At 49.8% G+C, this 16152-nt stretch overlaps 4 protein-coding genes across 4 annotated transcripts in view; 2 read left to right on the top strand and 2 right to left on the bottom strand.

The window, feature by feature from the left end:
- The window catches only part of ccdc92 (coiled-coil domain containing 92), a 5847-nt gene extending 5761 nt beyond the window's left edge, over window positions 1–86 (top strand). Inside the window, exon 5 of the mRNA XM_076025650.1 lies at window positions 1–86. This exon is cut by the window's left edge and continues 1512 nt beyond it. The gene's annotated coding sequence lies outside the window, so the exon portion shown is untranslated.
- Window positions 87–214: 128 nt separating this feature from the next.
- On the bottom strand, window positions 215–5272 carry chmp7 (charged multivesicular body protein 7). Its single transcript, XM_076025649.1, has 11 exons — window positions 5165–5272; window positions 4432–4723; window positions 3102–3267; window positions 2174–2359; window positions 1729–1862; window positions 1578–1626; window positions 1375–1494; window positions 1189–1287; window positions 934–988; window positions 651–812; window positions 215–561 (listed from the first exon to the last, which is right to left on the bottom strand). Exons 2-11 carry the CDS (start codon window positions 4698–4700, stop codon window positions 512–514), a joined length of 1290 nt encoding a protein of 429 aa, XP_075881764.1. The 5' UTR covers window positions 4701–4723; window positions 5165–5272; the 3' UTR covers window positions 215–511.
- Window positions 5273–6914: 1642 nt separating this feature from the next.
- Window positions 6915–10956, bottom strand: lgi3 (leucine-rich repeat LGI family, member 3). Its single transcript, XM_076026019.1, has 10 exons — window positions 10934–10956; window positions 10189–10419; window positions 9523–9594; window positions 8892–8963; window positions 8702–8773; window positions 8537–8608; window positions 8276–8445; window positions 7930–8094; window positions 7754–7844; window positions 6915–7647 (listed from the first exon to the last, which is right to left on the bottom strand). The coding sequence occupies exons 1-10, from the start codon at window positions 10954–10956 to the stop codon at window positions 6915–6917; spliced, it is 1701 nt and encodes a 566-aa protein (XP_075882134.1).
- A 778-nt stretch (window positions 10957–11734) lies between these two features.
- nudt17 (nudix (nucleoside diphosphate linked moiety X)-type motif 17) lies at window positions 11735–15772 on the top strand. The gene is made up of 10 exons (XM_076025651.1): window positions 11735–12235; window positions 12853–12901; window positions 13449–13538; window positions 13612–13743; window positions 14359–14542; window positions 14672–14697; window positions 14825–14917; window positions 15003–15101; window positions 15177–15310; window positions 15528–15772. Exons 3-10 carry the CDS (start codon window positions 13464–13466, stop codon window positions 15700–15702), a joined length of 918 nt encoding a protein of 305 aa, XP_075881766.1. The 5' UTR covers window positions 11735–12235; window positions 12853–12901; window positions 13449–13463; the 3' UTR covers window positions 15703–15772.
- Window positions 15773–16152: the final 380 nt, after the last annotated feature.

Here is a 16152-nt window from a genome sequence, read left to right as displayed (position 1 = left end):
GCACCGCTGGCTGTATACTCACTGTAACCTGCTCCTCACCCCCCCACCCCCAGTATTACCCTACAATAAAAGCAGTGCTTTTTTTCAGCCCCGTCTCACTGTGTCTGTGGCGGAGAGAGCGCCAGCATTTCCTCTGTGCAACTACACATCAGCCACTGCAGCGGCGGTGGATCCTCTTTCACTTCCACAGGGTCAATAAAACAAAGTCACTATGTGAGTTGATAAACGTATTTAAAATCATTTGGCACGATTGCGTATTTTTACATCCACAGTCGGGAGAAAGGCCACTGGATGAACATGAAACCACACTGAACATCAAAACACAAACGCACTTTGCAAAATTGAACATTTTTTAACCTCATTGTTGGATGAGGACAGCTGTAAAAGGATTTGAATTGAACTTGGGTGCCACTGCCCTGCACTGCACTGCACTGCATAGGTTTTGTTGAGAGGAAGGAAAAGTGCTCCATGTCTCCTGCAGTCAGTTGTCTTGCAGCAGCTGCGGCTGCAGTCAGTTGTCTTGCAGCAGCTGTGGTGTGGTCGTCTTCTTGTCGCTGGTGCCTGTTCAGAGCAGAGCGCAGGTTCTACATCACACTGCTGGAGTGCCCAGGGAACAAAAAAAAAACCCACAAAGAAACCACTGCACCAACCTGAGTCTCTCAGAGTCAACCTGCTCAGGTCCTCCTCCAGTTGGAGGGGCACGGAGGGCCGCAGACCACCGGTTGGAACCTCTGGAAAGTGTGCCAGGGCATCGGGCTCCGCCTCCTTCAGCAGGGACTCCAGCTCCTCCTCCAACTCGGCCTTGTCCTCGTCTGCGAGGGAGCAGAAGAGGAGCAGTTAAGTGCAGCACGCGGCTCCAGACCTGCAGGGGGCAGCGCATCGCACGCCTGACAGTGGGTGGGGGGGGAACTCTTCAGCAGTGGTTGAGCGTACCTGCAGCGCCCAGGCTGGAGATGGTCTGGTTGACGTCGTCCTGAGTGTCACACAACTGCAGGAGTCGGAGGGAAACACAAAAGTGAGCGAGAACTCGGCGGGGTCGCAACGACGACGGTCGCTGCGTCTCCACGACGACGGTCGCTGCGTCTCCACGACGGTTCTTGCTGCCATATTTAGCTTTTGCACAACTCTAGCGGTGATGGAAAGGAAAGGCAGCTCGTGATGACGCTGTGTCTAAAGGGGGCGCCAAACCTCCTGGATCTGGTCCACCAGGTTCTCGGCCGACTCCAGCGTGACGTCCTTCAGGGAGAGCTTCAGCGCCGCCACGCCGGCCTGGTACGCCTGCATGACCTGCAGACACAACAGAGACAAACCAGTCCAGCACGAGTCCAAGCGCCCGGAGGACGCAGCTGGGACACAGGTGGCCCCGCCTCTCACCGTCTTGTCCGTGGTGGACTGGTCGATCCTGTCCAGGATGCCTCTGATGGACTCCAGCTGGTTGGAGAGGTTGTCCACGCGCTTCTCCACCTGCTTGCGGCTGCGCAGCGAGCGCAGGGCCTGCGAGGGTGGGGTTGGGTTTGTAGTTGGGGGGTTGGATGTGTGATCTGATCAGTGTCTGGTTGCACTGCAGCCGCCCTCACCTGCGTCTTCTTCCCCTGCCGCAGCAGCACACGGGCCTCTTCTTTCAACCTGCACGGCCACAAGACACAACACAAACATTTGGTTGGATTGGCATTTTTCAAAGAATCCCTTTTTCAATCTGACTCTGACCACCGTGCAGGCGGCTCGTACCCCTCGGCCTTCTCCCCCAGGGCCTGCAGCCGCTCCTCCAGCAGCCGCTCGCTGCGCTGCAGCTGAAGGACGCCGAGGTCCACGTCGCTGAGCGGAGAGACGCGCTCCTGCAGCGCACGGCAGAACTTGACAATCTGAGACCAGAGAGAGGTCGGAGCGTCAGCAGGCAGGCAGGGAGGGGGAGGTTGGGGAGTTCAGTCCAGATGTGGGCAAACTACAGGGGCCACGTCCGTGTTGAACTTCATATTCATCATCAGCAAGTCATAAAATCTCTGTATTTCATCCATTTTCCAGCGTTTTCATGTTTTCCTGTGGCTCAGCAAAACACTCCCTCCATCTGCTGCTGCTGCTCCGCCCCCTCTGCCGAGCTTTAGAAGCCACCAGTCAAAAGGTTTGCCCCTCCCTGGTCCAGTCAGTCAGTCAGTCAGCCTGGAGTTCCTCTCACCTTCATGCCGTCGTGCAGGCTGACCGCCACCTTCTTCTCCCGCTGCAGCTGCAGCAGGGCCACGCCCAGCGTGCTCTGGTCGGCGCACACATCCTTGCAGAGGTCTGCCAGCTGGGAGAAGGTCACCACGGGACTGGTGGCCCACTGGCTGCTGTGGTAGGCTGCCAGGACCTCGGCTGCTTTCTCCTGGAGGACAGGCAGAAGGCCAGGAGGACACACACACACACACACACACACACACACACACACACACACACACACACACACACACACACACACACACACACACACACTAGATTAGATTAGATTAGATTAGATTAGATTAGATTAGATTGAACTTCAAAAAGCAATACAAAAAGTGAAAATAGAAGAATAAAAAAGAAACTATACAGTAGTTACAGTTTACAGTTAAAGGCGGGTGAAACTATACAGTAGTTACAAGATATACAATAAAAAAAAAATCCAATCAATCTACGTACAACAAACCAGGGGCAGAGGTGCAAAGGCAGGAATTTGCTTCTTCCTGGTTTATAAAATGCTTTATAAACCATTTGTGCATTATTTGCCATTGAGTCCAGTTATTAATATGCAAGCAAGCTGCTTATTTGATTTCATTTCTGTAAATATAGAGGTGCTATATTTCTATTGAGTGTATATTCCTATTTTTCTTTCCGTGTGTGTGGGCCAAGCGTTTCCTCAAAATTGTGTTACGCATGCACAATGACAACAAAAGATCTCAAATCTCGAATCGTGATCCTAGACTAATTCATCACAACATTATCTAAACTGATTCTTGCCTAACAGAACGACCGATCAATGTTTACTACATCTCACACGTCCACCTGGTGATGAGGGCAACCTGGTTTGTTGACCAGCAGAGTCAGAGAAGGGAAACAGTGGCTGGACTGACGGGGATCGGCTGACCGACCTTGACCAGCTCCACGACCACGAAGGTCTCCTCAGGAGGAACCCCGTTGCTCCCCAGGACGGAGGAGATGGTCCAGCGGAGCGGCCTGACCAGCAGCAGGCCGACCCCCCAGGACAGCCAGCCGGCGTCGGCAGCGAAGTCAGACTCCCTCTGGAGCTTCCCGCCGCTGGGAGGAGAGCAGAGCAGAGCAGAGCGGAGGGGTGAGGCTGCAGGAGGGGGGACCCCAGGGTGTTACGTCCCTACTGGTTTCCAGTTTAACTGCTTCCCTTGACAAACAGTTCAAGATGTGCTGCGCCACCGACAGCAGATTTGTCACAAACATCAGAATCAGAAATACTTTATTTATCCCGAGGGAAATTCTTTCAGTAACAGGGCTCCAGTCAACTGAGTAATGTACAGAAAATATGGAAGCATGCAATAACTAAAATAAAAATAATAAAAACAATAGAAAATTAAATAACCTGCTATTTTTACTTAGTGCAAAGCTGAAAGTATTAAAAAAAAAAAAAAATGCTCAACATATAAATGGCGATTTTAAAGTCACAGCCCACATCTAATAAATAAATGACTCAGGCCCCTCCCTACTACGCCCTCTCCCTCAGCCAGCCCCTACACTTCAGTCCACCCAACCCCCGTCTCCATCTCCTGCTGACTCTGACACCGGTAACCTGTGACTCCTCCAACGAACTGTGTTTTTTGTTTTTTTTCCTGTTTATTTACTATTTATTCAATTAATTATTTGACGCACAAATTCCTATTCGTTCTTTTGCACAAATGGCAATAAAAGTAATCTGAATCTGAATTCTGCAGTGAATGTGCTCCTTTAAGTGAGCACTACGCACCAATGAAGTATGTTTTATATCCTCTGTGGTAAAGCTACAGGTACTACCCGAAAAATTAGAATGTCAAGTAAAAGTTAACTTTTCAATCAATTTAACATAAAAGATGAAAGCAACAAATGTTATTGAGCCATAACACGCAAATTGAGATCTCAAGCAGTTCCTTGTTGTAACTTTGCTGATTAAATAAAGATTAAAGATTTGACTTTATGTAACATTCTAATTTTCTGAATTTCTGAATTTGAGTTTTTTTTTTTTAAGCTGCAAGACCTGATCAGCAAAATCCAAAGAAATAAAAACTTGAAATATATTGATTTCCATATTATTCCTTTATATAATATGTCACATTCACCTTTTAAGTTGAATTGCAGAAATACAACAACCTTTTCAGGATATTCTATTTTTCTGGGTAGTACCTGTACATGTTTGTGACGAATCTGCTACCAGCCCATCTGCAGCAGTTGCTAGAGGAACCCAGGAGGGACACTCACCTAGACATGTCCTGCAGGACGGTCGGCAGCCCCAGCGGAGACCTGTCTTTCCTGCGGAAGGTGTCGCCGAGCTCCCGCAGGCTGCAGCACGCGGTGCGGCGGCGGCGGCAGCTGCGCACCACCAGGGCCGCCCAGAAGTCCATCTTGCTGTCCCAGTCCATCGGGTTCACGTCCCGGTTGCTCTTGAAGTCGGAGAACATGAAGTCCATCCGCTCGTCGTCGTCCCACTCGGCCGTCAGGTCGGAGACGGACGCGCTGCCCCCAGACATGCTTCCCTGCTGGCGAGGGGCGGCTGCGGACAAGGAAACGCGAGAGCCAACATCAGCTACCATGGACCAGGAAGCGAGATTCGTGTAGCCACGGATAGCTTGTCCGAAGCCGCTGTTGTGTCCCTACTGCTTTCCGATTTCACTGGTTACCTTGCCGAACAGCTGCAGATGTGTGGCGCCACCGTTAACAAATTCGACAAAAATTCCCAAACATGCACAACACATTAGCGGCGATTTTAAAGTCGCAGCCCACATCTACCGCAGCGAATGTTTCCGTAAATGAGCGCTACGTACGAGTGACATAACAGAAAGAAGAAGGAAAAAAACGCTAGCTAGCTAGCTAAGCGATTTGCTAGTTGGCGTTAAGAACTGGCGTTAAGTTTTAAAGTGTGACGACAGTCGGAACTGTTTTCTTCGTAAAAGTAGCTGGCAAACGTTTAAAAACGACAATAACAAGCACTTACCTCACCGCGACGCCTTCAAAGTATTGGCTAACTAACCCCCACCTGCCTGCTGTCACATGTCAACAACAACAACAAGAACAACTTCTTCGTCTTCTTCCTTGGGTTTCGGCAGACTACACGCTTTAAAATGCGCATTGCTGCCCTCTGCTGTTTCCCTGCAATCTCAGCGAGTGTTTGAATACGTTCTGGTGTATATTCTACGGTGTAATATTCCAATGGAGTGAAGATACTGCAACAGAACAACAACACCAAGCAGGTAAGCACGTTGTATGCCTCAATGAAAGAACTTGAGTATTGAATCTTGTAAATGCGTGTGTATTTGTTGTTAAGTATATTCTTCCATAAAAAGTGTTTACTTTCTTTTATTGCTGTTGTTTGTTTTCCTTCCATCACACATTGGCACATTTTTTCTTTTCATTTCACATTTCAGCCATCATTAGTCCCCCCCCTTTTACAAGCACGATGCACAAATATTTAATTAAACTAAAATTAAACAAATAAGATGTAAACTAAAATTGCTTTATCGTTACAAAACAGAACTTTCACAGACACACATTTTTAATACCCCTCCTCCCAACGACTCACAATTCCTTCTGTAAGTGTACAAACTAAAATAAATTTTGCAGCAAACATTATTGATGTGTTAAGAATATGATTAATATATCTTTTTTTTTAGAAGTGCTGCAAATCCATCAACTAATTCTGTATCATTCCTGATTATGTGGTATAATAAAAAAAATAAAGTTGTTAAATTTTACCTAACAAAGAACCCAAGTCATACATGTCTTGTACAGCGAATAGAAGACAAAGAAAAATAAATGAGTTATGTTACATCATTTTCTCTGTCATGCAGAACGCTACACACATTAGCTGCTACACTGTGCTAACATCAGGTTCGCGTGCACCGAAATCTGATTAGCAGCGTCAGTTTTTGCTCCATTTGGCACAAGTTAATAAATGCTTAGTGTACAGTGGCCTGTAAGGGACACGACAAGCACGTGCACTGATTCACCAGCAGGTGGCACACGACTCCTTGCAGCCTACAACACAAGTAATTGTTTTGGTTTGGAAATAAGAAGCGGTTGGTACAAACAGTCTTTCTTACGAGTTCACAATGATGACAAAAAGCCACAACACAACAGAAACACAGATTTCCGCAAGTCGCACTCTGGCGACATATCAAACTTTCCTCAGTGACAATTTAGCGTTTGAGTTATAGACCCAAATTACAGTTAGCAGGCAGAGGGATCCAATCATGTTCTAGACGTTGCTTAAAGGCGTTTTGCTTCACCATATTTCTAAGGAAGCCTGGGGTGGACAATCCAGCCTGCCAGACAACGCGTGTCGTATTGAAGGTGAACGCTCGCGTCTTCAAGTTAATCAAGGAAGAAGAAGGTGGACGAGGTATCCACGTTTGTGTGTGCAGGCCACCGTAGTTCACTGACACGCTTGGAAGAGGGAGGGTAAGCGAATTAGCGCCGCAATCTAAAATCTGACCACTAGATAGCAGAATTTGACAAACTCTACCTTTAACACTCCTTCCATTAAAATAAATGTGCTAGTGCTAGATTTGTCCAAACATGGTGATGTTACTATTAATTGTTACGCTGCGTTATGGTTTTTGTGTGTTTGTCTTTGTGTGTATGTGTAACCAAATATCAGATGCTGTCAGACAGATGTTTGTGTTTTGTGTGTGGTGCAGTGTGGTGTCGTGTCGGGGGACCACTACCATCAGTCCTCCAATCGGGCTCTACTTGGCGCTCAGGTCCACCAGCAGGTGCTGGTAGGCCAGCGTGTTGCCCTTAAAGCTGGCAGCCAGCAGGATGTCCTTGTTGTCCACCGACAGCAGGCTGAAGGCCCGCGGCGCCCTCACGTTGAGCTCCTGAAAGGGCTGGAAGCGCTGGGTGAGGTCGTCCCACAGGTAGACCCTGGAGAAGGAGAAGTCGCTGCCCAGCACCAGGTACTGGCGGGTGCCCACGGTGAAGGGGTAGACCGCCATGGAGCCGCGGGAGGGCAGCGTCTGGACCTCCAGGAAGCGCTGGCCACCCTCCCAGCGCAGCACCTTGGAGTCGCCGATGAAGCGGGTGAGGCAGAGGTAGAGCACCTTCCTCACCCAGAAGTGCTTCACCATCTGCACGTCGGCCAGCTCGCCCAGCTGCGACAGGACGGAGAACTGCTTCTGGCCGCGGTTCCACTGGTACACCACCGGGGGCTGCGAGGCACTAGATAGCAGCAGGTGGGCCTTGCCGGCCACCTCCAGCACCTCCAGGTGGGTGTCGCGGTGCCAGGGGTGCAGCGACTGGTGGGAGTAGAAGCCGTTGCTGTTCCAGCGGTAGATGCTGGTGGAGCCGGCCTTGGAGCTGTCGGCCACCGCGAAGAACCACTCGCCGTCCAGCTGGAAGGCGTCCACAAAGTTGGGCTTCCTCACCCGGGTGGTGTCAATGTCCTGGATCTTCACGAAACGCTGCGGGTCCTCCTCCCACCTGTGCCACACACACACACACACATACACACACAGTGATGGGCCACAGGAGGCGTCTCGGAGGTCACAGACTCAGGTCGCTGCGTTTCCATCTAGAAAACTCTCACTTGTAGATGTGAGATCCACCGAAGAGCTGAGCCACCACCATGTAGAGACCCTCCTCCATCACCACTGGCTTGCAGTAGACGGCCGAGCGAGCTGCAGGAGGAACATCAGACTTCACACAAAGTCCCACAAAAAATTTAGATTTTTCTAAACATTGGATGTTGGCCGGGGTCCTTACAGGTGATGTTGTGGAAGCTCCTAAAGGCCATCTCCACGTGGTCCCAGATGTACAGGGTGCAGAAGCCCGAGTCAGGCTGAGCGAAGACCACAAACTGGTCCTCCTTGAAGCGGTAGGACTCCACCGACACTGAGTGGAAGGGGAAGGTCTTGTACACGGCAAAGTCTGGGACGAGGAGACAAGAAGGTTGAGACATGTTTGGGCCACAGCCAGGACCAGAACCAAGATCAGGACCAAGACTAGGACTAAGACTAGAACTAGGACCATGACTAGGACCATGACTAGGACTGGGACCGGAACCGGAACCAGGACCAGCATCAGGACCAGGACCAGGACAAGCAGTCACCTGCGGTGATGCAGTTAAAGTCCCTCGGCGCCAAGTCGTGGATCCTGCGTCCTTGGAACTCGAAGGGGCTAGCGCAGTAGATGGCCGGGACCGAGGTGTTGGACTTCTCCATCCAGTCCACCAGCCACTTGATCTTACAGTCGCAGCGGAAGGAGTTCCCCCGCAGGTCCCTGCCAGGAACGCAAAGAGCAGATAGACGTGTTGGAACCTGCAGAACCTGGGTTCTGCAGCCTGAGGAACCATCAGCCACTTGACACTCACAGGTCGGTGAGGATGTCCAGCTGTTGGAAGAGGTCTCTGGGCAGCTGCTGCAGGTTGTTGTTGGACAGGGACCTGAGAGAGGAGGGAACATCCAGGAGGAGAAGGAAGAGCGGGGTTAAGAGGAGGAGGAAGGGAGGAGGAGGCGAAGACGGTCGGCACACTTACAGGTGAGTCAGCGATTTCAGTCCTCTGAAGGTGAACCTGGACAGCGCCCGGATGTCGTTGTTCTCGATGAACCTGAGGAGAGAAGACCACCAGGCAGGGTCACAAACATAACGTTTCCACACAGTCGCCGCCTGCAGGGGGCGCGCCAAGGTGAGGCTGTCAGTGAGAGAGTCAGTGAGGGGACACTCACAGGTACTGCAGGTGAGGCAGGCCGGCGAAGGCATCGTCACCGATGACGGTGAACGTGTTGGAGTTCAACAGTCTGCAGGAAGGGGGCAGCAAAGTTCAGAGATCGCCCTTTAAAATGGTTTTGCTTTTTAAAAGCAATTCTGAAAAACACATGAACGTAATGTTGTTTTTACATAGTATTACTGTTTAAATCTTCATTTAATAGTGATAAATAAACATGCTTGGAGTACAAATACACAAACACCACGGTGACGACAGCAAACTGATGGTGTCGGAGCTGATAAACGGCTCTTTGTCTGGCAGAGCAGACAGAGCCGTGACACTGATACACAACCAGCTGAAGGCCCTGCAGTGTGTGTGTGTGTGTGTGTGTGTGTGTGTAAGTGTGTGTGAGAGAGAGAGACAGAGTGACACAATGTTTAGCTCTGTGAAAACCTCTCTACATATTTCCCTATGCCAGAAGAGACACTTGATTGCAAATATTGATGTTTTTTTTCTGTATTTTGGTATCATTAATGTATTTATTTTGTGTTTGTTATGTATGTATTTTTCAAAAGAGAGTTCAGATCAGTTAAAATGTAGCAGGAAGAATTTGATGGTTAAGGATGAGAAAATATTTCAGGCAGACTCACAGGAACTGCAGCAGGTTGAGATGTGAGAACGCCCCCTCTGGGATGGAGGAGAAGGCGGCGTTCACCATCGTCCTGGCCACGCGCACGCGCACACGCACACGCACACGCACACACACACACACACACACACACACACGCAGGATTAGCAATAACCTCATTCCAAGCATTTGAAAACGTCTTTTTGTGACTTTGCCAGTTGTCAACACTGGGCTGGATGGGCAACAGGCGCCGCAGGTCACCGTGAAGAAAGCAACTTGTAACCTTCTTATCCTGCTTTAAACACACCTCCTAGAGCAGGTTCCTCTGAGCTGGAGAGTGGAGACAGTGTCTCCTCACCACTGCACCACTAACTAACTATAGACTCCCTCCTGTCGGACCGCAGAGGGGCCACTTCACCACCTCCCCCTCTCTGTGGCCCATTTATCTTCAGGAGGAGGAGGAGAAGTGGCCCCTCTGCGGTCTGACAGGAGGGAGTCTATAGTTAGTTAGTGGTGCAGTGGTGAGGAGACACTGTCTCCACCCTCCAGCTGAGAGGAACCTGCTCTGGGATTCAGGCAATGGTTACATAATGCAGGGTGGCTGCCCAGAAGAAAAGGAGGAGAAGGAGGAGGAGGAGGAGGAGGAGGAGAAGGAGGAGAAGGAGAAGGAGAAGGACAGGGAACTCACAGCGAGATGATTCCAGGTGGGAAGCTCTTGGGGATGGCCTTGGTGTCCACGCAGAAGGCGCTGTCCTTGGTGCAGGAGCAGGTGGCCGGGCAGCGGGGGGTCTTGGCGGCTCTCCTGCCGTCCGCCACCGGTGGCGCCACCGCCAGGCAGAGGCACAGTGCCAGCAGGCCGGCCGGCGCCGACCACCTCCTGCACCCCGCCGCCGTTGGCAGCAGCAGCAGCAGCAGCATCCTGTCAGCGCGAGGAGAGAGGCAGCAGTGGGTCGCTGAGAGAGTGAGTGAGTTCCTGCGGCTACAGCGGTCGAGCTGCATGCAACTACAGCACTTCTGATGAGTGAGGGAGTGAGGGAGGGGGGATGGAGAGAAAGAGGACGGGGTGAGGCTGGGGGTCCACTCCTCCTCCTCCTCCTCTCTGTGTCTCTGCGGCAACGGCAGCGAGAGCCGCTTGGCTGCGACCGTGAATTATTCATCTACAGGACGGGAAGCCTTAAAGTTACAGCCGCAGAGGGACCTCGGCCCAGAGTCCTACAACACCCAGAATGCACTGTGACAACCGTCCGACACTCCCCCCACCTGTTCAGCCACTGACAGATTAGAGGTGGACAAACTGCTTCTGCATCATCGTGGAGACTCAGTTGGAGCCATTAAGGCTCGTGTTTGCTGTTTCTTTTATGTCAGAGAATAATGTGGATGTTTATTGGGTTGCACGGGTGGTGTTGGCCCATAGATGGCACCAGCTTTCTCACCTGCACAGGAAGTGAGAGGGCATGGTTCACAGGTGAGGTGGGTTCAAGTAAGGTGACACAGGTGATTGATGATGATTTCTAATTCCACCAACAACTCATTTTCATCAATACGATCAAGCTGTTATCTGCCATCCACTATATTCCACAGCTTCATGCAGTGCATGCTGCTCTGCAGGACAACTTTGATAGATGATATTCAACCCCAAAATTTGCCAGCGGTGTTAGCCAGTGGCATTATAGCTGCTGCTACAAAATGTCAAACTATTGAAATGTTTCTGTGGGAGTAATTGGTGAGTCTTCTTTGCACTGCAGATTTGTTTTTAGAAAGCTCTTCTTTGCCAACCAGAGCACTTACATTTATTTTAAAAACGTGTGTGACCTGTTGTTTTCATGCTCCAGACGCCAGAGGGCGCTGCCGGCCGCCCGGAGGACTCTGGTGGTACCAGGTGGCACCAGCCTCCTCAGCTCTCTCTGTTTCCATCCTCAAACTGGGACACCCTGCTCAAGTTTGTTATCAGTTGATTTCAAATTCCTATTCAATCATAATTTTGATTTCCTTTGAATAAGTGTTTGTCATCAATATACTACTTGAGACATTTCCAACCAAATCATTGTCAAGCTTACTGACTCCACATTACTCTGCCAACTGAAAATAGTATTATCTTTGGGCTCCCCCCGGTGGCTGGATGCAGTACAGCTCATAAACTCATCTGACTCTATGTTTGCAGATAGGACATGATTCAAAATTGGGAAAAACAAACTGTGCTCATTTAGCACATGTTTTTATAGTTCTGCATTTTTTTGTCATGTTTGATGGTGTGTTCTGTGTTGTTCCTGCAGGTCTTCAGCTCTCCACAGGGGGACCCTACATCCCCCTTCTTTCTTCTTCTGATGAATGATTTGACTTGCTCCTCAGAAAGACAGCTGCCCTTGTTGGCTCCGTTGCCACCATTCCAAATTTCCATTTCTGCCTTGACGTATTTAATTCCAGGCCTGTGGTGGAGGGAGGCAGCTTCTGCCCAGCTTGTGTCCCAAAGACCATGACCACTGTTTCCCATCCTGTGGGGGTCCAGCAGCTCCTTGCTTCAGGAAGACCACCTCGGCATCAGGCCTCGCCGCTTGTTTGCTGACTCCCACTGTCCTCTCACACCCTGCGTCACCTCGCCGGCGTTCAGAAGCTTCAACACTGACCTCATTCACCGCAGCTCCAAACCAACATCCCATCCTGAACGTTGGTCCAAGCAGCCTCTCTGTCAGCCCGCGGCTCCTCCTCGGGGTGTTTTTAGCCTCCTGGCTGCTTTGGTAACTGGAAGATTAAACATCCAAACAAGTTGGGATCTGTTTTTACCTTCATTCCTGTATGGAAAACAAATCCCAGCAGCTCCACCACAGGACTGTTTTTCCACTTCCAGTTTCCTGCATGAGGAACTGCGACAACTTCTACACTGTTTGAGACGGTTGAATTTGTTTGTGTGTGTAAAAGTGTCCCTAACAGTGTGTAAAAGTTTCCCTAAAGTTGTGTAAAGTATTTTGCTGACTTTATTCAGTATTGGTCAAAGTGCTGATTTGCATTTGTTTGTATTGAAATTATCATTATTTAGAAGTTTGCCAGTCAGGTGATAGTGAATATGTGTGTTAGTTTCAGAAGTGGAAACATATTGAAGGGACTTTGGTAGGAGGTAGGAGGACACAGGCATTGGAAGCAGGAGAGGAGAGCAACTGTCTGATGCTTACTTACTTATGCCAATAATTTCAGCAAAACAATTTAATTATTTTCACTCTGCACTTTTTTTTAAACCTAACGTTCTGTGAAAGTGGATTCTGTGGAGATTATATGTCGCTAAACGTTTGCAACATGACGACGTAGTCTCCAAAAACGTGTCATCCGGGTTTTTTTTCCCCTGTGAAATTGACAGCAGGAAGTGGAGCAGCCAGCGTCTGCAGGACGTGAGCTGGCGTCCCCTCTCAGTGAGTCCCGCCTGCTCCAGTGAACCTGCCAGCTAGTACTAAATAAAATACACCAATACAACAAACCAGGGACATTGAATTAACCTCTGTTGTATGTGTGTGTGTTTTAACAAGACTTTCGGGTGGACTTGCTCCCGCGGTCAGCCTCTTCTAGCCTAGCCGACAGCGTTCTTTAGCAACATGCTAACTATTTACATACCGACCGGAAGTTCCAGTGTCTTTCGTTTCCGCTGACGAAGGATGGAGACTGTCACATAATTTGTTGAATTGACGAAAGTAATTTCACTAATAGGTTAATTTAAGTTAAAAATGGTGACGTGGTGTTTTTTTCCCCCAACTTTGTCACGAGTAAAGGAAATGTTTACATGGTAACACAAAATTGTAAATGCAGAAATATTTATTTGAAAAGAAGAAAAATATACGGAATGAATTAACACCAGAAAACAAATCTGTCTGTCAATAATATTAATAATAAATTAGTCTGAAGAGAGTGGTTGCGCTTCTGATTATAACAATTTATTCTGGATTAATTATGCAGTGTTCTCAGGTAACAACCAGCCTCATGGATAAAGTCAGAAGGATCTTGGTCCACATCTGTAAGGATGGAGGCGTCCCTCAGCCGGTTCATTTCCTGCAGGTTAGTATCTCCTGTCCCTGACTTCCATCCAAAGAGTGACTCCTGAAGAGTGACTCTCGGCTTCTCCGCTTAGAGTGTGACAGGATTCTTCAGTGAGGGTGGAGGTGATGAGGTGCAGGTGAGCTGCTCCCTGGAGAAGAACCAGTTTATCCTTCACCAAGGAGGAGGAGGAGGAGACCAGGCTGGAAGGAGGAGCCCTCTAAAGGTGAGCGCAGCAAGTTGTCTGCGGTGTTGGCAACACAGAGTCCTGTAACATCTCAGAGTATGACACTCTGGATTCATAGTGCAGCTCAGAGTGCTGTTGATGAGTTTTTAATCTTAATCTTTGGCTATATAGTTCCGAGTTTCTTATGCTAGTGGTTCTCAACTGGTGGAGTCTCAGAACCCACATGTTTTCCTTTTCATGAAGTTGTGACCCAAATCTGTTCCAAAACACTCAAAATTATTCCACAAAAATAAAAACAATTGCCCACTTTCTATCATGTTTAGGAAATAAATTATTACAATTATTGAATTGAATTGTCTGTCCTGCTAAATAAATGCCCAATATTTTCTCAATAAATATAAATAAATTATAAATAAATATATTTTAAAATCCCTTTAAAAAAAAAAAAAAAAGGGAAACTGCCCACAAGGCACAACCCAATCAAAACAGCTCTGTGACCCACCAGTTGAGAAATGTCCTGTGCTAGCACAGTTGGCCTTATGGACTGTACAGCACTCAGCCATTAGGGGGCAGACAGCCTGAAGCGCTCTTGTTGTCTTTATTTAGACGTACAGAAACGTTTGTAATGTTGTGCGATGTCCTTTGTCTGCATAGCGGGCGCCGTTCTGTCCCATCAAGCACCTGACGCCTGCAGAGGCAGCTGCAGTCCCGTTGGACGTTCAGCAGCGTGGGGTAGACGTGGGCGTGGCCATCCTCCTGCAGACAGCCAATCAAAGAGTGCTGCTGACGCGACGAGCGAAGGAGCTTCGGATATTTCCCAACGTGTGGGTTCCTCCAGGTCGGACACACTGTTGAAAGAGCAGGTGCATGATGGTAAATGTACCCCTGTGGCACAGAACCAGAGTGCAACACACACACATACACACCTGTGTTGGAAAACTCATGCTTTTTTTTGGTGTGTTTTCAGGTGGTCATATTGAAGCTGATGAGACGGTAAAACCTCTTTTACCTCCTGAGCCACATTTCCAAATATGTTAGATATTATATTATATGTTAACAATGTAGTGTGTGTGTGTGTGTGTGTGTGTGTGTGTGTGTGTGTGCGTGTGTGTGTGTGTAGCTCCTGGAGGCCGGCCTCAGGGAGTTGATGGAGGAAACTGGTCTGAAACTGGAACCAGAGGACGTCTCTCCACAGGTCCTGGGTCTGTGGGAGGTGAGACAGACCACCTGCCGTCCGTCTCTCTAGCTCCGCCCCCTCCCTCGCTCCCTCGATCAATAACTCACTTCCTGTCCGGCAGTCCGTCTACCCCGCCATGCTGTCCCGGGGACTTCCTCGCAGGCATCACGTGATCAGCTACATGCTGCTGCACTCGCCCCTGAATCACCTGCAGCTGCAGGTACCTGAGCTCTTGTTACCTGCAGTGGGTGATGAGGTCACAGCCTGCTAACCCAACTGCCCCGTCCCCTCACAGGCATCTTTAAGACCCTCCCCTGATGAGGTCAGCGCCTGCGTGTGGGCCGACTGCCAGCTGGCCCGGGCCATGGTGTCTGCTGTGGATGGAGAGGACGTGGAGGTGGGACTGGACCACCTGCCCAGCAGCATCAGGTAGCACCACGTGACCCTAGCATGGCTCTTTTTCATTGGATGAGGAGGCGTCAAGTGACCTGACACCCCACCTGCCTCGCTGAGCCTGTTTCTCCTCCAGGTGGCGCTCTTTGTTTTGTGACCAACACACCGTGATATTCCAGGTGTTTGAGTCTCAGTGTTTTACTGGGTGGAGCCTGGTGTGGCGTTGACCTTTGACCTCCCGCCGTTTCTCCAGTGTGTCTCAGGTCTCCAGGGACGGGGCGCTAAGTGACTCCTCCCTCCCCACCGCCGTGTTTGTCAACCGGGCTCCCGCCGGCGGTCCGGACCTGGAGCGGGTCAGCACCGGGACCAAGTTTGCTTTGGAGCTGTGGCTGAGGACCCTGGAGTCCAACATGACCTCTGACCCCTGAGAGACGTTTATCACGTGTTATGCTGTATGCGTGCGACCTCACCTTCCAAAATAAAACGCCTGAAACAGCCGCTCAGTCTTTGACTGCAGGGTCAAACACTGCCAGCAGGTGGCAGCACAGTCCTCACCAGGCCTCCTGCAAGTCTGCAAGAAGTCAAAGTGAGGAGGTGGATCCACGGGGGTGCAGACACACAGACGGCAGATTTACACACACACCACGACCTGTGTGTTTGTGGGGCTATTTTTGTCACGTTGGTGTGTGTGTGTGTGTGTGGTGTGTTTGTTTAGGAACTTTTGGAGGTGCTTCCTCCCGAGACGACGGCCGTCTTTGCTTTCAGCCGAGACAATGAGGAGCGTGAAGTGAAGCTCGGCCCCGCCCGGATCCTGGACAGGTGATACGCCCCCTGGGGCAGGGATGTGCCCAAGGAATGTGTGTGTACATGTATCTGTG

This window comes from Nelusetta ayraudi, unplaced genomic scaffold (assembly GCF_046127955.1).
Source record: "Nelusetta ayraudi isolate G7.1 ecotype Tasmania unplaced genomic scaffold, CSIRO-AGI_Nayr_v1 ptg000018l, whole genome shotgun sequence".
NCBI lineage: Eukaryota > Metazoa > Chordata > Actinopteri > Tetraodontiformes > Monacanthidae > Nelusetta > Nelusetta ayraudi.
This window is presented reverse-complemented; position numbering and strand designations above follow the sequence as displayed.